The sequence below is a fragment of the Mobula hypostoma genome, chromosome 6 (assembly GCF_963921235.1).
Source record: "Mobula hypostoma chromosome 6, sMobHyp1.1, whole genome shotgun sequence".
NCBI classification, from domain to species: domain Eukaryota; kingdom Metazoa; phylum Chordata; class Chondrichthyes; order Myliobatiformes; family Myliobatidae; genus Mobula; species Mobula hypostoma.
In genome coordinates, this window is record NC_086102.1 from 164,380,287 (window position 1) to 164,404,690 (window position 24,404).

The 24,404-nt window shown below is 42.2% G+C and overlaps 1 protein-coding gene across 4 annotated transcripts in view; it reads left to right on the forward strand.

Moving 5' to 3' along the window:
• Nucleotides 1–24,404, forward strand: part of atf2 (activating transcription factor 2) — a 148,166-nt gene that overhangs the window by 32,870 nt on the left and 90,892 nt on the right. For all 4 annotated transcript variants that reach the window (XM_063052130.1, XM_063052127.1, XM_063052129.1 and 1 more), the window contains 2 exons: nt 19,025–19,094; nt 19,781–19,877. In XM_063052130.1, coding sequence (XP_062908200.1) covers nt 19,047–19,094; nt 19,781–19,877 — 145 coding nt within the window. In that variant the 5' untranslated portion in view covers nt 19,025–19,046. The remainder of the gene's footprint in view (nt 1–19,024; nt 19,095–19,780; nt 19,878–24,404) is intronic.

Sequence of the window (24,404 nt, forward strand, 5' to 3'; positions counted from 1 at the left end):
GTCCAGATGACTTAACTACCTTTAGATCTTACAATTTCCCAAGAATCTTCTCTCTAGTTATGGTAACTTCACACACTTCATGTTCCCCGACACCTGGAACTTCCACCATACTGTTCGTGCCTTCCACAATGAAGACTGATGCAAAATACTTATTCAGTTCATTGTCCCCCATTATTACCTCTCCAGCATCATTTTCCAATGGTCCGGTATTCACACTTGCCTTTCTTTTACACATTATGTATCGGAAGAAATATCACTCTACTTCTTCCCGCTTGCAAATTCTCCAGCAACTTTTGTATCGTGACAATACACGCAAGTAACACTAGTTTCTGTGTTGTACTTAAATATTTCTTGTAGCTGCATGTTCCTGACCTCGTGAGCTTTTGGTGTGGCAGTTTCTACTGTTTCATTAAGTCATTTCATTTTAAATGAACTTGCGGTTCTTTTGCACTTCATGCTCTTTGCTTCTTTGGAATCTGATATAGTAAATCAGTACAGGTTTCTCCTGCCATCCGAAGGTAGAGCGTTCCTGTGAAACGGTTCGTAAGCTGGAATGTCATAAAGTGAAGAAGCAATTACCATTTATTTTTATGGGAAAAATTTGTGAGCGTTCGCAGACCCAAAAAATAACCTGCCAAATCATGCCAAATAACACATAAAACCTAAAATAACAGTAACATATAGTAAAAGCAGGAATGATATAAATACACAGCCTATATAAAGTTCTTTTCTGCAATCATTGCTGCACTCTCTACCGTAGCGAAAATCTTACACAAGCGCTCTGGGCAGAAACACTTGGTGCAAGCGCTCTCGGCAGAAACACTTGGCGCAAGCTCTCTCGGCAGAAACACTCTCTCCAGTAACCTTTAAGCTATGAAGCTGCCAAATTGTACCAAATAACACACAAAAATACACAGCCTATATAAAGTAGAAATAATGTATGTACAGTGTAGTATCACTTACCGGAATCGGGAAGACATTGAGCACACTGATGATGGTGTGTTAGGCTGAGTCGCCGGAGGTTGGGGTGGTGGGACACTGGGGTGTCATCTCATCGTCGTCTGTTTCCATCAGGGCAGGCAGGTCATCTTCTTCTATGTCTGCCTGCCTCGATGTCGAAGGTCGAGGTTCGTCGTTTGCTGTGGCTAATGTGGAAGGCTTGAAAAACGACAGTGTGCTTGACTGTTTAGCCTCGCGAATTTTTCTATCATACAGTTCTTTGTAAGCACTCAAACCATCCTGCAAATATGCCCTAAACCTATGTACCCTTTCAAAATTAAAGTCGTACTTTTTTGCAATCATTGTTGTCAATTGCCACGAAAATCTCACGCAGTTGCTTCACGTTCAGTTCCTGGACGACTTCACTTTCACGTTCACTACTGCATTCGGTTTCAATTGTTATCCTTTCCTCTTCCAATTGCCTCAGCTCTTCATCTATCAGTTCTTGGTCATGGGATACCAAAACCTCTTCATCATCTTCGTCAACTTCCACAAGCCAAACTCACTTTGTCCTTGCTTCGTTCACCACGATCGAAACGCTTAATTATGTCTAGTTTTACGCTAAGTGTAACACCCTTACGAACTCTTTTAGGCTTTTCCGATACCTTAGAACTCATCTTGCTAATGGATGCTCAAAATAAATCAACATAAAGCACAGATGCTCACAGGCACGTGTTTTAAGCAATGCCAGCTAGATGCAGTCCGGAGGAGGAACTTAGCTGCTCGGGGCACGCACTACCTTTTTTCGTAACAGTGAAAACACCTTCTGTTAGTGAAAACAGGTAACTAATGTAGGTCTTTTGTAACAGCGAGGTGTTGTAAAGCGAATGTTCGAAAAGCGGGGAACACCTGTAATTAGATAGTGGTAGTCCTTCGGACTCGAAGAAGACGCGCTGTTGTGCAGTTCATCTGTGAACACGGAGGTGGCTCTGCAGTCCCAGTCTGGAAGCACAGAGTCTAGCAGAATGGGGGCACTGGAAGTCCGTTGTAATAATTGTGACTGCTGTTCTGTGACGCCGCTCACGGTTTTCCATCAGCTTTTGGCAGCGCCTGTCTTCAAAACTGGTGCAGGCTTCATAGCACAGGGCTCGCCAGCAGGTTCTGTTAGCAGCTGCAGCTTCTAGTTCCCTTGGCTGGATGTCACAGTGGCGTAGGGTTTCCTACACAGCATCTTTGTAGCACTTGCGTGGACAATCTTGAGGTCTCTTTCCGATCTCCAGTTCACCATAGAGCAGCTGGCAAGGCATTCAACCAGAATGGTTGTCCATTCTGATGACGTGTCCCACCCACTGCATCTGGGCTCTGATGATCAGGGAGTCAATGCTGGTGGACTCCGCGTGATCCAAGACCTCCCAAGTTGGAGACACGGTCTTGCCAATGAATGCCAAAGATGGAGCGGAAGGCGCGCATGTGAAACTTCTCCAGTTGTTTGATGTGTCGTTGGTACAGAGTCCAGGTCTCACATCCATATAGGAGAGAAGGGATGACCACAGCTCTGTAGACTTTCAGCTTTGTGGAGATGCGGACATTGTGTTGATTGAACACTCTGGTACGTCGCCTCCCCAGAGCCTGGCTGGCCTTGCTGATCCTGGAGTCAATTTCTTTGTCCAAAGACCCATCATTTGAGATGATGCTTCCCAAGTATTTGAAGCTGTTTACATTTGTCAGCTGGGTGTCGTCAACTGTGATTTTTGGTTCTATGGGATTGGTGTTTGACACAGGCTGGTGAAGTATTTCAGTCTTGTTCAGGCTAATAGTCAGGCCAAAGGGCGTAGCAGCGTCTGAGAATTTGTTCAGCATCAACAGTAGATCACTGTCTTTGTGCACCAGGAGCACACAGTCATCAACAAAGAGGGTTTCTTGAATGACTGTACGGAGGCACTTCAACTGTGTGTTCAAGTGGCGAAGGTCAAAAAGAGAGCCGTCCAATTGGTACCTGATGTACACTCCCTCCCTTAGACCTTCGACAGCACGTGACAACATGCAAGTGAAGAATAGATTGAACAGGACTGGGGCTAGTACACAGAACCTGCTTCACCCCATTGGAAATGGCAAATGCAGCTGATGTATCACCGCTGCAAAGGACCTGTCCTGTCATTCCGTTGTGGAGCAGCTGAATCATCTTCACGAATTTCTGCGGGCATCCGTAATGTCTCAGGATGATCCAGAGAGCCTCCCTGTTTACAGTGTCAAATGCCATTGTCAGGTCAATGAAGACAGTAAAGAGGCTTGTTCTGCTCGATGCACTTCTCCTGGACTTGCCTCACAGCAAATATCATGTCCACTGTACTCCGTTCTGGCCGAAAGCCACATTGCGCCTCCGGGAGGTTCCTTTCCGAGACAGTGACAAGTCTGTTCAGGAGAATGCGGGCAAAAATCTTGCCTGCAATGGACAGTAGTGAGATACCCCTGAAGTTTCCGCAGTCTGATTTGCTTCCCTTGTTTTTTTTAGAGAGCCATGATGAGGGCATCATGGAAGTCGTCAGGCATCTCCTCTGTGATCCAGATGTCTTCCAGGACGTCTTGGAACGCCTGTAAGGCGTTTGGGCTTAATGCTTTGAGAATCTCAGCAGGAATGCCATCCTGCCCTGTTGCTTTATTTGAGTTCATCTGCGAGATCACTTTCTTGATTTCATCAGTAGAGGGTGGCAGGTCTAGGTCATCCAGGACTGGATGCTGAGGAATCTGCTGTAAGACATCAGGATCAACTGTGGACAGCCTATTGAGTAGGTTGGAAAAGTGTTCAGCCCAGCGGTTTTTCAGTCCTTCCTGGTCTTTGATCAGGCTTGACCCATCAGATGACAGCAAGGAGGAGCATCCTGATTTCGATTAGATTAGATTATGAGGACACTCAGTCCTCGTTTATTGTCATTTAGAACTGCATGCATTAAAAAATAATATACAATGTTCCTCCAGAAAGATATCACAGAAACACAGGACAAACCAAGACTAAAACTGACAAAACCACATAATTATAACATATAGTTACAACAGTGCAAAGCAATACTGTAATTTGATAAGGAGCAGACCATGGGCACGGTTAAAAAAAAGTCTCAAGTCCCGATAGCCCCGTCATCTCACGTAGACGGTTGCCGACTCTGAGTTCATCCGAAAACTTCAAGCCTCCGACATCGAGCACCATCTCTGCCGAGCGCTTCAACCTCGCCCAGGCCGCCGAGCAACAAGCAAAGTCGGGGACTTGAGGCCTTCCCTTCCAGAGATTCTGTACCCGGGGCAGCAGAGCTGTCCGGCAGCATCCAGTAGCAGCGGCAGCGAAACAGGCATTTCAGAAGTTTCACCAGATGTTCCTCTGTGCTCTCGCGTCTGTCTCCATCAAATCAGGATTGTGCATGGCACCCTACTTGACAGATATCAGATATCATTCACTGGAGTGGCCACTGCAAGCTGCATCGCACTGCCATCTTCTCCTCCCTAGAAGGACCATAAACTGACTTTATGGTCCTGAAGAACTCTCTGGTGGCACGCATGTCTGCATAGCGTTCCACCTGCTCGGCCTTTCCCTGCCACCACTCGTCCTGCATTTCTCGCAGGTCCGCCTGTAATTTGGACTGCAGGTGTTTAAACTTGTCTTTCTTTGAGACAGATGATGGGTCATTCTGCCAGTCTGCATAGGCCTTGTTCTTGGCCTGAATGGCTGCTGAGATGGTCTCGTAGTTTTCATCAAACCAGTCTTGATGCACTCGGGTTTTCAGTCCGAGTACAGTTGTTGCAGTCTGCATGATGACATCTTTGAACGATGCAAAGAGGCTATGTGCAGGTTGAGAACTGATGGAACCAGCCTGTGATCTGTCCAACACTCAGCACCTTGCACGGCCCAGGTGATGGTAACGTCTTGAAGGTCACGCTGGCGTACTATGACATAGTCGAGTAGGTGCCAGTGTTTGGACCTGGGATCCATCCAGGTTGTTTTGTACTTGTTTGCAAGTCTGAACATCGTGTTAGTGATGCACAGGTTGTGCTTGGCACACTTGCTCAGAAGCAGCAGGCCGTTACTGTTTAGTTTTCCCACTCTATGTCTCCCAAGGCCTCTGTCCCAGTTGTCGCTGTCTGTCCCCATCCTAGCATTGAAATACCCCAAGATGACGAGTTTGTCGCTGGCGGGGGTTGTCCAAATAGTCTGGTCCAGGTCCTCGTAGAATCTTTCCTTGTCTTCGTCTGGACTCACAAGAGTTGGTGCATAGACACTGACAATGGTGATATCCCAGGACTTGCTGAGAGGAAAGCGGAACTTCATGATGCGTTCATTTATTCCGGTGGATAGAGTAGGGATGTTCTTTAGCAGAACAGTTTTGATTGCAAAACCTGCTCCATGGATCCTGTCATCAGTCTGTGATTTCCCTTTCCAAAAGAACATATATCCACTCACTGCTTCCTGTAATGAACCCTCGTCTGCAAGCCTGGTCTCACTGAGTGCAGCGATGTCAATGCGATAACAGTGAAGTTTGGCCGCTATGAGTGCTGTTTGTCTTACAGGCCTTGCCACCTCGTCTCTGTCCAGCAAGGTGCGAACGTTCCAGGCTCCAAAGATGAGTTTTCTTTGATTTGTTTTTCTTGATACATGTCAACCACTAAGGAGTTGATCCGCCAGCCGCGGTTAGCTAGCCAGATGTTGTGGGCAGGCAATGTTTAGGGTACCTTTTCTAACCCCCTCCCTCATGTGAGGGTGGGCAGTGCTGTCCTAAAAAGGGTTGCCCAGTTGCCCTGGTTGCTGCTGGACATCTCTGCTGCCCCGGGTACAGAGATGAACGATCACTGGTCCAAAGGCCGCCTACGTTCAGGTTTGTGACTACAACTGCCAGTGGTCATCTCCACCTGTTGCTTCGCCACTCCTCCAGCGCTGCAGGGCTTGACAGTTTGGGTTTGGACTGAGATGAACTGTGCAACAGAAACCTGTGCGTGATGGAGTTTTAAGTGGAACAGCCGTTGCACAGGGGCAATCCCACTCTCTCGGCAGATGAGACCTTGATCCAGTGGCACGGACAACCGTTACGGCTGGAGACCTCTCCTGCTGCAGTGGATGACCAGGACGTCTAAGTGTCTTGCCATGCTCTTAGTGCTCCACGACGACTGCTGGGCTGCCTTCTTGACCATCAGACCATTAATCAGTCTCCTCCGCTCAATCTGCCAGGGCCAGACTTCACACGCTGGGATAGACAGATCCCCTACTTCACCGAGGGTCAAAGACCCATCGGCTACCCTCACCCGGTTTGGCCCATCTGCCGAGACGGTTTACTGGGGGTGTGGCCGCTGCGCGTGTTACGGCTACTTAGAGCCACAGGTGAGAGCTGAGTGCCAGGTGGGGACCAAAGGTGGATGAGCTGCCCTGAAAAGGGTACGGCAGGCCCCTCCACCAGAGGTGCTACCCCTTCCTGTACACCCCATACTCCCCAAATCAATAAATACTTCAATAATTACAGGTTTCCCCCGCTATCTGAAGGTAGAGCGTTCCTATGAAATGGTTCATAAGCTGAAATGTCGTAAAGTGAAGAAGCAATTACCATTTATTAATATGGGAAAAATTTTTGAGCGTTCCCAGACCCAAAAAATAACCTATAAAATCATGCCAAATAACACTTAAAACCTAAAATAACAGTAACATATAGTAAAAGCAGGAACAATATGATAAATACACAGCCTATATAAAGTAGAAATACTTTTCTGCAGCACTGTCTAGCGCAGCGAAAATCTCACGGCAGCACTCTCGGCGGAAGCGCTCTCGGCAGAAATACGGTGCAAGCACTCTCGGCAGAAACACTCTCTCCAGTAACATTTAAGCTATGAAGCTGCCAAATCATACCAAATAACACATAAAAATACACAGCTTATATAAAGTTGAATTAAGTATGTGCATTGTAGTTTCACTTACCGGAATTGGGAAGACTCCAATAAATTGCAGTTTCGTCACCGTTAAACACCTGCTTATACAAATAACCACCTTCTGTAATTATTTTCTTCAGTTCTGCTGAGAACTTTTCGGCAGCTTTAGTATCAGCTGAAGCACTCTCTCCGGTAAACGTTAAACTATGAAGCTGCCCTCACCTCAGAAACCGATCAAACCACCCATGACTACCTTTAAATTCCACTTTCGCAACACTTTCATCACCATTGTCCAGTGCTTTCTGTTTCAGCTTATTAAAAAGACTGACTTATTTCTCTTAAGTATAAGAAAACTTAACGGAACACCACGCTTTGTACACCCATCAATCCACTCAAGCAATAGACTTTCCATTTTATCCATTATTGGATGCTGACTAAGAGAGACCACTTTGCTATGAGCAGAACCAACTGTAACATCGGCAGCTTTCAAAATTCTTTCTCTCTACGTATAAATAATGCGAATGGTGGACACAGGCAAGTTCAACGCGCGGACAATGTCCTTACTTAGTTCACCGCGGTTGAACCGCTTAATTATGTCTAGTTTTACACTAAGTGTAACACCCTTATGAGCTCTTTTAGGCTTTTCCAGTACCTTAGAACTCATCTTGCTAACAGATGCACAAAATAAATCGAGATAAAGCACGTGTTTAAGCAATGGCGGCTAGAATGCAGTTCTGGAGGAGGAGCTTGGCTGTTTGGGCACGCGCTGCCTTTTTTCGTAACAGTGAAAACACCTTCTGTTAGCTAATGTAGGTCTTTCATAACAGTGAGGTGTCGTAAAGCGAACGTTCGGAAAACAGGGGCCACCTGTATTGAACTGAAGATACTGGGGAAGAGGCGGTTGGCTCACAAATAGAGAAAACTTGGGGACAGTGTGTGAGGGAGGTTAGGCAGGTGATTGGGAAGGGACGTGCTCAGACAGATGGTTTGAAGTGTGTCCACTTTAACGCAAGGAGTATTGTGAATAAAGCAGATGAGCTTAGAGCATGGATCAGTACTTGGGGCTATGATGTGGTGGCTATTACAGAGACTTAGATGGCTCAGGGACAGGAATGATTACTTCAAGTGCCGGTTTTAGATGTTTCAGAAAAGACAGGGAGGGAGGCAAAAGAGGTGGAGGCCTGGCAGTGTTGGTCAGAGATAGTGTCACGGCTGCAGAGAAGGTGGACGTCATGGAGGGATTGTCTTCAGAGTCTCTGTGGGTGGAGGTTAGGAACAGGAAGGGGTCAATAACTTTACTGGGTGTTTTTTATAGGCCGCCCAATAGTAACAGGGATATCGAGGAGCAGACAGGGAAACAAATCCTGGAAAGGTGTAATAATAACAGAGTTGTCGTGATGGGAGATTTTAATTTCCCAAATATCGATTGGCATCTCCCTTAAGCTAGGGGTTTAAATAGGGTGAAGTTTGTTAGGTGTGTTCAGGAAGGTTTCTTGACACAATGTGTAGATAAGCCTATAAGAGGAGAGAGTGTACTTGATTTGGTATTGGGAAATGAACCTGGTCAGGTGTTAGATCTCTCAGTGGGAGATTATTTTGGAGATAGTGATCGTAATTCCATCTCCTTTACAATAGCATTGGAGAGAGATAGGAACAGACAAGTTAGAAAAGCGTTTAATTGGAGTAAGGGGAATTATGAGGCTATCAGGCAGGAAATTGGAAGCTTAAGTTGGGAGCAGATGTTCTCAGGGAAAAGTACGGAAGAAATATGGTAAATGTTCAGGGGATATTTGTGTGGAGTTCTGCATAGGTACGTTCCAATGAGACAGGGAAGTTATGGTAGGGTACAGGAACCGTGGTGTACAAAGGCTGTAATAAATCTAGTCAAGAAGAGAAGAAAAGCTTACAAAAAGTTCAGAGAACTATGTTATGTTAGAGATCTAGAAGACTATAAGGCTAACAGGAAGAAGCTTAAAAAGGAAATTAAGAGAGCCAGAAGCGGCCATGAGAAGGCCTTGGCAGGCGGGATTAAGGAAAACCCCAAAGCATTCTACAAGTATGTGAAGAGCAAGAGGATAAGATGTGAAAGAATAGGACCTATCAAGTATGACAGTGGGAAAGTGTGTATGGAACCGGAGGAGATAGCAGAGGTAGTTAATGAATACTTCAGTATTCACTATGGAAAAGGATCTTGGTGATTATAGTGCTGACTTGCAGCAGACTGAAAAGCTTGAGCATGTAGATATTAAGAAAGAGGATGTGCTGGAGCTTTTTCTTTTTCAATATTTTTATTAATTTCTTACATAAAAGAATACAGTAGGATATATAATATATATCGATTACAATATATTGAAATCACAGATAAAGTAGAATTACCCCATATCCATATAAACTAAATTTAAACAAATTATTGAGAAGAGATTTTATTATACAAAAAAATCTAAACCCACTACCAGAAAAAAAACACAGCTGTTAGGTTAAAACAAAGAAAAGGAAAATATCCTTAACACATAGTAAAACATATTATTAGCCAACATCTGTGCTTAATAGCAAATCAAAGATTTTGAAAATAATTCAGAAAAGGTCTCCACAATGTCAAAAAATCTTGTCTAGCTTCAGAAATTGAACAGCAAATCTCTAAATTTAAGCAAGATATAATATCATCTGGAAAGCATCAAGTTGGATAAGTCGCTGGACCGGATGAGATGTACCCTGGGCTACTGTGGGAGGCGAGGGAGGAGATTGCTGAGCCTCTGCCGATGATCTTTGAATCATCAATGGGGATGGGAGAGGTTCCGGAGGATTGGAGGGTTGCAGATGTTGTTCCTTTATTCAAGAAAGAGAGTAGAGATAGCCCAGGAAATTGTAGGCCAGTGAGTCTTACTTCAGTGGTTGGTAAGTTGATGGAGAAGATCCTGAGAGGCAAGATTTATGAACATTTGGAGAGGTATAATATGATTAGGAATAGTCAGCATGGCTTTGTCAAGGGCAGGTCGTGCCTCACGAGCCTGATTGAATTTTTTGAGGATGTGACTAAACACATTGATGAAGGAAGAGCAGTAGATGTAGCGTATATGGATTTCAGCAAGGCATTTAATAAGGTACCTCATGCAAGGCTTATTGAGAAAGTATGGAGGCATGGGATCCAAGGGGACATTGCTTTGTGGATCCAGAACTGGCTTGCCCACAGAAGGCAAAGAGTGGTTGTAGACAGGTCATATTCTGCATGGAGTTCGGTGACCAGTGATGTGCCTCAGGGATCTGTTCTGGGATCCTTACTCTTCGTGATTTTTATAAATGACCTGGATGAGGAAGAGGAAGGATGGGTTATTAAGTTTGCTAATGACACAAAGGTTGGAGGTGTTGTGGATAGTGTGGAGGGCTGTCAGAGGATACAGTGGGACATTGATAGGATGCAAAACTGGGCTGAGAAGTGGCAGATGGAGTTCAACCCAGATCAGTGTGAAGTGGTTCATTTTGGTAGGTCAAATATGATGGCAGAGTATAGTATTAATGGTAAGACTCTTGGCAGTGTGGAGGATCATAGGGATCTTGGGGTCCAAGTCCATAAGGCACTCAAAGCAGCTGCGCAGGTTGACTCTGTGGTTAAGATGGAATATGGTGTGTTGGTCTTCAGCAATCGTGGATTTGAATTTAGGAGCCGAGAGGTAATGTTGCAGCTATATAGGACCCTGGTCAGACTCCACTTGGAATACTGTGCTCAGTTCTGGTCGCCTCACTACAGGAAGGATGTGGAAGCCATAGAAAGGGTGCAGAGGAGATTTACAAGGATGTTCCCTGGATTGGGGAGCATGCCTTATGAAAACAGGTTAAGTGAACTCGGCCTTTTCTCCTTGGAACGATGGAGGATGAGAGGTGACCTGATAGAGGTGTATAAGATGATGAGAGGCATTGATCGTGTGGATCGTCAGAGGCTTTTTCCCAGGGCTGAAATGGTTGCTACAAGAGGACACAGGTTTAAGGTGCTGGAGAGTAGGTACAGAGGAGATGTCAGTGGTGAGTGTGTGGAATGGGCTGCCGGCAACAGTGGTGGAAGTGGATACGATAGGGTCTTTTCAGAAGCTTTTGGATAGGTACATGGAGATTAGAAAAATAGAGGGCTACGGAAAAGCCTAGTAATTTCTAGGCATATTCAGCACAACTTTGAGGGCAGAATTGTATTGTGCTGTAGGTTTTCTATGTTTTAATAAAAACAGTATAAATCAGCCAGTTCTGAAATTTGCATATATCACAAACTCCATGTTGTCAACACCATCCACAGCAGAAACTGGAAAAGGAAATGCGATTATGTACGATCATGAAATATATTTAATATACCAATGAGGATGAGGGTGATACCTTTTGTGTGCAGTTTAGTCATAGTCATACTTTATTGATCCCGGGGGAAATTCCTTTGGGTGCTAGTAGCAAAAGATTTGTGCACACGCACACCTCAGAGGGAACATTTCTTCCAGCCCAGGCATTCCTCCCCCCTCCCCCACCCCATCCCTTCTATCAGGCAGAAGATATAAAGGTTGAAAACATACATTACCAGGCTCAATAGTAGCTTCTATCTCACTGTCATAGACTTCTTGTACGATAAAGATGAACTCTTTTTTTAAATTTTATTTTTATTTGGATGAGGAATTCACAAATATCATGTACTTTTTCACACATATAACCTTTTCCATTTTTTTTATATGTATAAAACTATAATTATTTATACATTCTTAAGTACACATTGAGATGATATAAAAGGAAATTAGACACTTAAATAGATAATTATGTACTGTGGTAATTCTAATCTATTAGGCTAAGTAATGGTATTAGTTGTTAAGAAAAATGGTAATAATAGTTTCCATATAACTCTTCTGGACCATTTCCACTGGTCCAAAATGTTGTATATAAGCCTATGTAACAACCATTGTAGGTGCTTATATCCTAATTTGTTCATGCTTGCTCCTGCCCGCAGACATAATTATCCAATCCCTATGTACTTATTTACTTAATTTTTCCATTTTTTATCCCTTTCCCAAATCTTTCCCTTTACTTGTGTTAATTCTCTATTTTCTAAAAGAAAACAAAAAAAAAGACATTTAGACTAGGGGTGCTTATGTTAGCAATATTACTGTGTTGATGAGAAGAGCAGTATAAATCATTAGGAGAGTCATCTAAAGTCTGCTCGCATTGGGGTTATATATACAATCCATTTATTCCAGATTTGATAAAATTTTTCTTTTTGAATTCTCAGGGAGTAAGTCAACTTTTCCATTTTAAATATTTCCAAGATAATTTCGTGCCAATCTTCTAATGTAGGTGGTATTGGATTTAGCCACTTTCTAGTGATTGATTTCTTACTTGCCGCTAAGAGAGCCTGCAGCAACTTTATATCTTCCTTCTGTTCAAGAAACAATACATGCCCCAAATAGAGCGTCTCAAAGTTCAGAGGTATCTGGGACCTAAATACCTTAACTAATGTTCTATGAATACCTTCCCAATATAGACTTAATTTAGGGCAATCCCAGAAAATATGAAAATGATTTGCCTCCTTGGAGCCGCACCTTCTCCAACACGTCACGTTTGTATCTTTATATTTTTCCTGATATGGGGTCTTGAAGTATCTTATAATGTTTTTCCAACAATGTTCTCTCCAAGTCAAAGAATTAGTCGAGGACCATTGAAAGCTGCAGATTTTCCCCCAAGCCTCCTCTGAAAGTACCAACCCTGCTTCTTTCTCCCACTTCTCTTTAATATACAGTGTATTTACATTTTTAGCATGGGAGAGTGCATTATATACTCGAAAAACTGATTTACTAGGTATTGAACTGCAAGCCGAATTCAGAATCTTGAAAAATTCTAATTCTACTGTTGATAGGTCTGTATATCTACAACTCTGGTTAACATAGTTTCGTACTTGAAGGTACCTAAAAAAGTCATTATGTTCTTGGCCATGTTTGTCCTGCAGGATTTGAAAACTTTGTAATACTCTTTTATCTATAAATGAGAGGTAGGTTGTAAGACCTTTCTTTATCCATAGCTCAAATCTTTTATCTCCTCTGTTGGGAAGGAATTCGGTATCATATGCACACCATCTAAAGAGTTTTAACATGTTATTAATTCCACATGAATTAACCACCTTCTGCCATACTTTTAATGTAAGATTTATCCAACTGTTTTTAAATTTTTCCAACTGGGCCATCAATAAAGATGAACTCTTTAATCTCTTAATCCAGCGGTCCCCAACCACCGGGCCACAAAGCACCGGCCACGAGGAAACGATATGAGTCAGCTGCATCTTTCCTCATTCCCTGTCACGCACTGTTGTACTTGAACATAGGGTTGCCAACTGTCCCGTATTGCTGGGACATCCAGTATATTGGGCTAAACTGGTTTTTCCCATATGGGACCGCCCTTGTCCCGTAGTTCCCCCACTAAGGTAGAGCGTTCCTATGAAACCTTTCATGCCGAAATGGCGTAAAGCGCAGAAGCAATTACCATTGATTTATATGGGAAAATATTTTGAGCGTTCCCAGACCCAAAAAATAACCTACCAAATCATTCCAAATAACACAAAACCTAAAATAACACTGACATATAGTAAAAGCAGGAATGATATGATAAATACACAGCCTATATAAAGTAGAAATAATGTATGTACAGTGTAGTCGGGAAGATTTGTGGAAAAAAATTGGCACGTACACGCATGCGCACACAGGTGCCTGCGCAAGGCTTCATGGTCATGGTAGTCTTTCTCGGGGTAAACACTGTCCCGTATTTGACTGCTACTTTTGTCCCTTATTTGGGAGTGAGAAAGTTGGCAACCCTAACTGTAAAAGACATGTTGAGGTGAGTTTAACCCTACTTGAACACCCCCAACCCCGGTCAGCCGGTCCGTAAGAATATTGTCAATCTTAAACCGGTCCGCAGTGCAAAAAAGGTTGGGGACCCCTGTCTTAATCTACCTCTTCATGACTCTTGCACCTTATTTGTCTACTGGCAGTGCACTTTCCCTGTAGCTAAAATACTATGTTCTGCATTCTGTTATTGCTTTTCCCTTTGTACTAACTCAATCTACTTATTATCACAGGTATCTCAGTACATGTGGCATTAAGTATACTGAGGTAGTACATGTACAACAATGAACCGATTCTTCTGATTCTCTTAACCCTTAATATCCAGAGATTTATTTATTTCCATTTTGTATGAAATCAATGATTGACTAAAGTCCTCACAGGCTCCATGATGGAGAATGCCAAATAGTTCACAATCCTCTGTGAAGAAATTTCTCCCCATCACAATCCAAAATTGTTTACCTCATATTCTGAGAAAGTTATCATTCTAGATTCCACGGCTTAGTCAATCATCCAGTCTGTCAAGACTTGTTGAAAAAATATAAATTTTGTAAGATTCAACAAGATCTTCCCTCATTGTTTAAAGCTCTAGAAAATAGTGTGGACATATTAGCCTTTCAAGAAAAAGATTTTGTGAAAAGCACATAATGTCAAAATCTACACTTTCAGAAATAACAACAGCATTTCTGAATGTAATTTTTCAATAAAGGGTTCACATTTACACTGGTGCAATGAAAAAGCCAAGTTTCCTCACTTTTGAACCCATTCCTGGGACCCATAGTCCTGTGCCAAGCTTGCTGTCAACCCCAGAGAGACATTAGAAGGGTTGATTGGTGATAGGAAGAGTGATTGGTGATCCCTGTTTACAGAACATCTGCATTTTATTCTACATTACATAGATGACCTGCCATTCTATCATGTTCATGACAGTTCCCAGGGAAACAAGCCCATTTGTTCCATTCCCACTCTTTATTTCCTGTGCCTTACAGGTTATTTCTGTCTCACATATGCCCCACTTATGGGGTAGTGGGTAGTGGCTCTATATGTCACTACTGCAGGGTGTGACGACCCTGCCTTACACAAGCCCGGGCTCAGCTCGCTCTGGCTGACAGTACCCGGTATGGGCCCCTATCCAGGGTTACGGATCCCACTGCCTTGTGGGTATCTTTGGGAGAAGAAAAGACTAACGAGTAAACCCTACACAAATCCAGAGTGGAGCCCCTAAGGCGGTTAGATGACGTATCACGTCACCTCCCGGCAGCTCCTGCTGAAAGCTGATGCCAAATGTACTGCTTCGCATTCCTTTGGACCACATCCGTGAAGCCGAGAGGGGGACCTTGATGTCTGGGCAGCCCAGGATCTCCATATTCGTCGCCCAGGTCTGCACCCCGGACGGCCGCGTCCCTTGTCTACTTAGACAGACGGAGCCATGATAGACATATGCCCATCGATTCCCCTACACTAAGATGTGAATTGCTGTACTCGTCAAGTTATGAACTCATCTTGTGGATGTGCGTAGAAACCCGAGTACTTGGAAGAAACTCACCTAGTTATGGCGAGAACATACATATTCGATTTTGACAGTACCTGAGGGCAGGATCACACTTGTGGCCCTGGAGTAGTTCAAGTTTAATTGTCATTCAGCCATACTGCCAAATAGAACATTCCTCCAAGGCCAAGGTGTAAAACACAGTACCAACTGTCAGACACAGCATGTAGAGCAGAGAAACATCCAGGCCCGTAGATTGATCGTGCATGGGATGTTGTCCTGGAGCACGTTTCTGCAAGAACAGGCACACAGCAGTCCTCATGGTGCACTAGTGTAGCCACAGTCAAATGCAGTCCTGTTTGCCTTCCGCTGAGCAAACACTGGAGGGTAGCACCAGCATGAAGGGCCAGCCTGCAACCCAGTACTAACTCCAGCTCTCTCCTGCACTGCCTCCGGTGTCTCCTCCCATGGGCAGCTGTAACAGGCAACATGGTGTGTGCAGCAACCGATGCAAAGCAGCTTCCCTGTTGGTTTCACCGATGAACCAGTGAACCGGACTTGCAGTATTCTACTAGTGAGGTGGCAGTATGGCTCCACGACTGTGCTGCTCATCAGATGCACTGAAAATATTTCTTTATAGTTTGCTGCTTGTATAGCACATATTCTGTGCATTCTGATCCCCTGGTGTGTGCTGATATTTTTAGGAGTCCCAAAAGAGTGACTGTAATTTAAGATGTGCTGGGAAGGAAAAGACTTGGGAGACAATTAGGCACATTGGAATTTTAATTCCTTGGTACAGTTGCAAGAGAAAGTTTGTGAACCCTTTGTAATTAGCTGTTTTTCTGAATTAATTACTCATAAAATTTCCAATCTTCATCTGTCACAATAATAGACAAACACAATCTGCCTTAAATTAATAACACAAACAATTGTACTTCTCATCAATACTGAGTACACTGTTTAAACAATCACAGTCTAGGTTCAAAAAAAGTATGTGAACCTCTGGGATAATGCCTTCTACGAAAGCAACTTGGAGCCAGGTGTTCCAATCAATGAGATGAGATTGGAGGTGTGGCTTGTAGAGGTGCCCTGACCTGTAAAAAAAAAAGAGGCACGCAAAGTCCGTTTACTGATAGAGCCTCCTCTGCTGGAGAAAGATCTGTTTATGTGCACCATACCTCAATCAAAACAACTTTCAGAGGACCTTGGAAGAAGAATTATAGAGATGCATGAAGTTGGAAAAGGCTAGAAAAGCATTTCTAAAGACCTGAGTGTTCATCAATCCACAGTAAGAGAAATTGTCTACAAATGGAGGAAACTCAGTACTGTTGCTTCTTTCCCTAGGAGTGGGCATCCTGTAAAGGTCACGCCAAGAGCAGGTCGTGCAATGCTGAAAGAGGTGAAAAAGAGCCAAAGGGTAACAGCAAAAGACCTGCAGAAATCCCTAGAACTTGCTAAAGTCTCTGTTCATGGGCCCACTGTAAGAAAACCACTGAATAAGAATAGTGTTCATGGAAGGACACCACAGAGGAACTCACTACTCTCCAAAAAAAAAGAAATTACTACGCGTCTCAAGTTCACAGAAGACCACCTGGATGTTCCACAAAACTTCTGGGGCAATGTTCTCTAGACACGCGAGATAAAAGAGATTTTGTAGGGATGCATACTGCTATGTTTGGAGGGAAAAAGACACTGCATGCCAAAACCAAAACCTGATCCCAACTATGAAGCATGATGAAAGGAACATCATGGTTTGTGGCTGTTTTGCTGCCTCAGGGTCCGGACAGCTTGCAATTGTTGAGGGAACAATGGATTCATAATTGTATCAAGACATTTTACAGGAGAATGCCAGGGTAGCAGTCCGTCACCTGAAGCTTAATAAAAGTTCGATGTTGTGACAAGACAATGATCAGAAACATAAGAGTAAATCAACAATAAAATGGTTTTAAAAGAAAGCTATTTAAATTTTGGAATGCAAACCAGAGTCCAGTTCTTAACCCAATTGAATGATCTAAAGAGGGCTGTTTATGCAAGGTATCCCAGAAATATTGACGAACTGAAACAATTTTGTATGAAGGAATGGTCAAAATTCTTCCTTGCCATTGTGCAAGTCTGATCAGCAGCTACAGGAAACATTTGGTGGAGGCTGTACCAGTTATTAAATACGAGGGTTCACATACTTTTTCCTGGCTAGACTGTGAATGATTAAACAGTGTGTTCAATAAAGACATAAAAAGTACAATTGTTTGTGTGTTATTAGTTTAGGCAGATTGTGTTTGTCAATTATTGTGACTTGGATGAAGATCAGACCACATTTTATGAGTAACTAATGCAGTAAACCAGGTAATTGCAAAGGGTTCACAAACTTTTTCTTGCAACTGTATGTATGAGCTCTTTGAGGTTGTCACGTTTGACTAGTCATATTTCATGCACAAATCCAGGGGTAGATCAGCTGTAAAAATTGACCTTGCTAACAAGGCTCACATCCTATAAATGAATATCACATGTTAGTTAGTTTGCATGACAAAGCCAGTATCCAGTCCAGCTCCATCCTGGCCAAGGACTGGATTTGAATAATGTCTTTGGTAGATTAGATACCTAATTGGATTTGAAAATGCTTGCTCAGCTGTCAAAATCTAGTGTTCACTGTTTTTGAATGAAAGCACCACTTATTCACTCTTGTTAAAAAAACATAACTCACTCTCTTCCCAACATCACCCACCATACTTGATGACATCACAGCTACTCCTAAGGAGTTAGTATTGTTGTCGTGACAGCTTGTGTGCAATTTTAAAAAATGGGGTGAACTTTTTCACTAAATTACCACTGTCGTTAAAGTTATGCATACTCCTAGAATACTTGGTGCATCTAAGGTAAGGGAGGGAGGTGCATGTCCAAGATTGGGAGCCATTGGTTTGGCGCTCTGCTTAGAAAGCTTTAGCCTCGGGTGGTTGGTTAAGTTGAGAGAAGATTAAGAGTGTAGTGGAACTATGGGGATCATAAATGAGAGGATAGGATAAAATGAGATTGGATAGATGCTGAGGTATCAGCAGATCAGATTATTGTAATGCCTGGAGAAACACTCCTACCCTTCAAATGGTTTAAGAATAATTTCTTTGGAGTCTTTAGCGCTTTGTGCATGGTGCATTTTTTTTTGCCCGATATACAGATAAAATGACATCTGAATCTAGTATATGTCATACAGACCCAAAATTGCATGGATTAAATAACAGTTCCACCAGATTCACTTGTGCAGTCAGCTAAAGGCCCGCGAGAAATAGTGATAGAGCAAGAACAGGCAGCTAGTTCATTCTTCATTTCAACGTGACTCCTCTGTTTTTCCATTGAAATCTGAGCCTCATCTCGGGTTTAAAATTCACCTTTCTGGGAGGACTGAAAATTTTTATGGGAAATTCAACTAATATCTTTAACTATTTTAATATATATTACTTTCAAATTAAAATGGGATAAAAATGTGCACTGAATGTAATGCAATGCCAGCAGAATTTTACAAGTTTTATTTAATTGCCTCTTCATAGTTTAATCATGTGCAATTTTCACTCATTGGAGGAAAAATAGATGAATCTAAGGTGCTCTTTTGGTGGGGTGGTGGTGCGGAAAAAGCAATCCTGGAGACAAGGACTTGAGGAATAGTGTATAAAGTATTAATTTTCATTCCTGAATGTTAGCTTTAAATCAGCTGTAGATTATTGAAATTAAGATTTCCTAGTTCTGATCTATTTATTCATTTGATCTGAAACAACAGTAAAGTACCCATTACTTGATGGTAACTAGATTGAGCACCTTTAATGTATTTTTTAAATTATGTGTTTGATTATTGATACAGGTGAAGCGAGGATCTACTGAACATGAGTGATGACAAACCTTTTGTTTGTACTGCTCCTGGTTGTGGTCAGGTAACAGAAACTTTACTCAATTTTGTTTAGTTGTTCAACTATTTTTTTTAAAGTGTGTAAAAAGCAATGGAACTATATTTTATTCCTACATACATTGTACGATACTAAATGGAATATTTAGAGATTTTTTTTTCATTCTGGTGTAGAACTTTATTAAATATAATTAACAGATTTTTGTTAGCAGAATTAGGGCTGCATCATTGTAGCCCAATCTGCTTGCGTGTCGTAACTTTTTTTTATACAATTGTGTGCATGGTTAAACCAACAGAGCTCACAATTAAGTCAGAAATAAAATCCCGGTCTTTCATGTTTAAGGTTGTTTTGAGTAAAATCCTGAAATTTGACTGGGTTTTTAAAAATATATCTGAATATTACACAATACAGGAAGATGTAACCTTTCAGCACTGTTATCCAATTTTTAATTCACCAAATTTAATTTCATGTACTACCCACACTGTTTAATAGAAAGACCTGCTCGACAATGGCACAGCATGCCTGGAATAAACAAAAGGGAGCATTTCAGCCTCACCTCTGTGTTGTATTTTGTTTCAATGATTTTTCATGGTTTGTGAAACCTCAGTCATGAACATTTTTTTGAAGAAAAATGTGAAAGAGAAAACCTGTGGTTGTAGTTATTATTGTTAACTATGAATTGCAAACTTATTTAATTTCAAATGTTGTTGCAGCGCTTCACAAATGAAGATCACTTGGCTGTTCACAAGCACAAACATGAGATGACATTAAAGTTTGGTCCAGCACGTAATGACAGTGTCATAGTGGCTGGTTAGTATATATTTCTCTTCTGCTATGTAAAGTAATCCAAACTTCAGAAAGATAATGAAATAGTGATCAAATATTTATTTTAATGAGGATGTTTTCCTATTAAAGATATTACGGTGTATAAAACTTTGGTACAATAAAAGATTTAATGACCAAACAGATCGAAAATCCCATTTTATAGCTTACTGTTTAGCTCATTATGCACAATAATAAGATGAATTGAATATAAATGCTTTTCTAAATGCTACTGTATTTTCAAAATGTATCCTTCACAAAGATAAAGGAAATTATTGTATCCATGTGAATACGCTTGCACTATCAGTGAATAGTTGATCAAGTAGTTGCCCATATTGACAATAGTGAATTTCCTTTAGTTTTTCTAGTTATCTTATTGTAGTTACTGGGACTGAGACATAGTGGCACACAGGAATATATTCAAATGAATTAATTTGTAATGATTGATTAAATTAAAATATCTGCCTTCTTTTGATACACAGCATATCTAGTTAAAATTGAATTGAATTGGCTTTATTACTTACATCCTTCCTATACATGAGTAAGAATTTTTACATCATCTAAATTTGTAATGTGCAATTTATAGTAATTTATAATAAATAGTATGTACAACAGGGCAGTCAGTATAACCTAGAAATACAGTTGTGTCAGCATGAGTTAAGCATTCTGATGGCCTGGTGGAAGAAGCTGTCCAGTAGCCTGTTGGTCCTGGCTTTTATGCTGTGGTACAGTTTCCCAGATGGTAGCAGTTGGAACAGTATGTGGTTGCGGTGATTCAGGTCCCCAGTGATCCTTCGGGCCCCTTTTACACACCTGTCTTTGTAAATGTCCTGAATAGTGGGAAGTTCACAACTACAGATGTGCTGGTCTGTCTACACCACTCTCTGCAGAGTCCTGTGATTGAGGGAAGTACAGTTCCCATACCAGGCAGTGATGCCGCCAGTCAGGATGCTCTCAATTGTGCCCCTGTAGAAAGTTATTAGGATTTGGGGGCCCACACCAAACTTCTTAAACCATCAGTTTTGAAAGAGGCGCTGTAGTGCCTTTTTAACCACACAGCCAGTATGTACAGACCACATGAGATCTTCAGTGATGTGTATGCCGAGGAACTTAAAGCTGTTCACCCTCTCAACCCCAGATCCATTAATGTCAATAGGGGCTAGCTTGTCTCCATTCCTCCTGGCATCCACAATCATCTCCTTTGTTTTTGCGACATTGAGGGAGGGGTTGTTTTCTTGACACCACCACGTCCGGGTGATGACCTCTTCTCTGGAGGGGTCCTCATTATTATTTGAGATTAGGCCAATCAGTGTAGTGTCGTCAGCAAATTTAATTAGCAGATTGGAGCTATCAGTAGCAACACAGTCATGGGTATACAGAGAGTAAAGGAGGGGGGTTAATACATAGCCCTAAGGGGCACCTATGTTGAAGGGCAGAGGTGAGGGAGCCCACTCTTACCACCTTCCGGTGATCTGACAGGAAGTCCAGGATCCAGCTACACAAGGCAGGGTGAATGCTGAGGTCTCTCAGCTTCTTGTCGAGCCTGGAGAGAATTATGGTGTTGAATGCTGAACTGTAGTCCAAGAACAGCATTCTCACATTAGCATCCCTCTTCTCCAAATGTGTAAGGACGGTGTGTAGAGCTGTGGCTATTGAATCATCTGTCAATCAGTTGTGTTGGTAGGCGAATTGTAGGGGCTCCATTGTGGGTGGTAGCATGCTACAGATGTAGTCCTTGACCAGCCTCCCAAAGCATTTGCTTATTATTGAGGTGAGTGCAACAGGATGCCAGTCATTCAGACATGTTACCTTGGTCTTTCAATTCAAACTCTCCTGTCCCTGCTCCCCTTCAGTGTTCTCCAGCTGGATTGCGTTTGTGGACTGCTGCTGGCTTGTTCTTGACAACATCCAGGCACCAGCAATCTACAGGACATGACACTCATGGACTTGGGCTATATTATATTATTTAGTGTGTCTGTACGTTTACTGCTATCTTGTATGTCCTATATGTGACTAGTGCAATGTAGGACTGTTGATACTGTGTTTTGCACCTGGACCCCGGACGAACCTATTTCATAAGGCTGTTTGTCAAGTTTAGTGCATGTTATGTGAATAATACAGGTGCTGCAATACCTGAACAAACTATTTGTGGTTTAGAGTGATTGTTTGGGACCGTTTTAAGTTGTTTTTATACTTGAAATGATTTTGATCATAGACACATGAAAGAAGCTGAAAGTTCATTGGGCTGAATCTGAATAATACTGGCAAACTAAGATATTTTTCAGAACTCTTTCGATGGTTTATCAGTATGTGCTAAATCATATGGAACTTCTAGTGCATTATCTTTAACATGCATTTTCCCTTTACCCTGCTCATTGTACAGAAGAATTGTGAGATATACTTATACAATATTCAATTGAATTAGTACAGAAACGGTCCCTTCAACTCACCAAGTCAGTGTCTGCCATCAATCACCCATTTCCAGAATCCTGCATTAGCACCTTTTTTTAAAATCCTCATCAACTTCTCCCCCCCCACCCCCACTCCACCCTCATCAGATTATACAATCATTTACTTACTAGGAGTAATTTATAGTGTCTGCACACCTTTGGTTTTGGGAGGAAATCAAAGCACCTGGAAAAAACTCAGGGATAACATGGAAACTGATCTAGCCTGAGCTCCTGTCTTTTTCATTTATAAGCGTGTCAGTGGTGCTTCGTATTCAGCTTTTATGTATTGAGCTTGTACGAGGGGTGGTTGAGGTAGAAGGAGTCAATTTTAGAAAACCTAGCACATTTATTTTTCAACATAGTCCCCTCCTACATTTACACACTTAGTCCAGTGGTGGTGGAGCATACGGATCCCTTCTTTGTAAAAGTCAGCGTCTTAGACCTCCAGAAAGTGGTCCACAGCAGGGGTGATTGATAAGTTCGTGGCCTAAGGTAGAAGGAGATGAGTTATACAGCTCTCGTTACATGCACATGCAGGTCAACTCTTTAGGTGATTACGCAGAAAGTTTGAAGTTAATAACATCTCCTTCTACCTTAGGCCCCTGATGAGTTTTTAACCTCAAACTTTCTGCATAATCACTCAGTTGAACTGCATGTGCATGTAACGAGAGCTGTATAACTTATCTCCTTCTACCTTAGGCCACGAACGTATCAATCACCCTGGGGTGGACACTTTCTGGAGGTTCAAGATCCATATGCTCCACGGCCACTGGATTAAGTGTGTAAGTGCAGGAGGGGACTGTGCTGAAAAATAAATGTGCTAGGTTTTCTAAAATTTGACTCCTCCTACCTTAGGCCACGAACTTATCAATCACTTCTCGTACATATTGAACAGAATTTGAGAGTGTCATGAAACCCTAGAATGTGACTATTTGGTCTTTTATACTTGCATCCACTTGATGGATCACTTCCTCTCTTCGCTTTAACTATTTTCCTTTAAATCTTTTAACTATTTGTCCAATTTTCTTTAAATATGCTGTAATCATTGAACCCGCTTATAGTATGAAATGATTCCTGGTTTTAATAAAGATGTGAACTAAACTTCCAAGTTGTCCTACTACCTTTAAAGTTTTTTTTTACAAACAACCACAGTATTTGTGTTCCTGCATATATTTTAAAGTGAAATAGGCTTAGTTCTTGTCCTCTTTAATCATCTCACCAGGAAAGTCATAGAGAAGTACAGCACAGAAACTGGTCCTTCAGCCCATCTAGTCCATGCCAAAACCATTTAAACTGCCTACTCCCATCAACCTGCACTGGGACCATAGCTCTTCCTACCTCTACTGTCCATGTACCTATCCAGACTTCTCTTAAATGTTGGAAATCGAGCTTGCATGTACCACTTGTGCTGGCAGCTCATTCCACACTCTCACGACCCTCTGACTGAAGAAGTTTCCCCTCATGTTCCCATTAAACTTCTCACCATTCATCTTTATCCCATGACCTTTGGTTATAGTCCCTCCCAACCTCAGTGGGAAAAAGCCTGCTTGCATTTACCCTATCTATACCTCTCAATCTTCTACATTCTAAAGAACACAGTCCTAATCTATTCAATCTGTCCTTATAACTTGGGTCCTCCAGACCCAACAATATCCTTGTAAATTTTCTCTGTTCTCTTTCAACCTTGTTTACATCTTTCCTGTAGGTAGGTGATCAACACTACACACAACACTCCAAATTAGGCCTCACCAAATTCTTATACAACTTCAACATGACATCCCATCTCCTGTACTCATTGCATGGATTTATGAAGGCCATTGTGCCTTAATGACCTTATCAACCGGTGGTGCCACTTTCAATCAATTATGGACCTGTATTTCCAGATCTATTTGTTCTACCACACTCCTCAGTGTCCTACCATTCACTGTGCAAGACCTACTCTGTTTGGTCTTACTGAAGTGCAAAATCTCACACTTGTCTACATTAAATTCCATTTACCATTTTTCAGCTGATGCAGATCCCTCTTCAAGCCTTGATAACTTCCCTCACGGTCCACTACACCCAC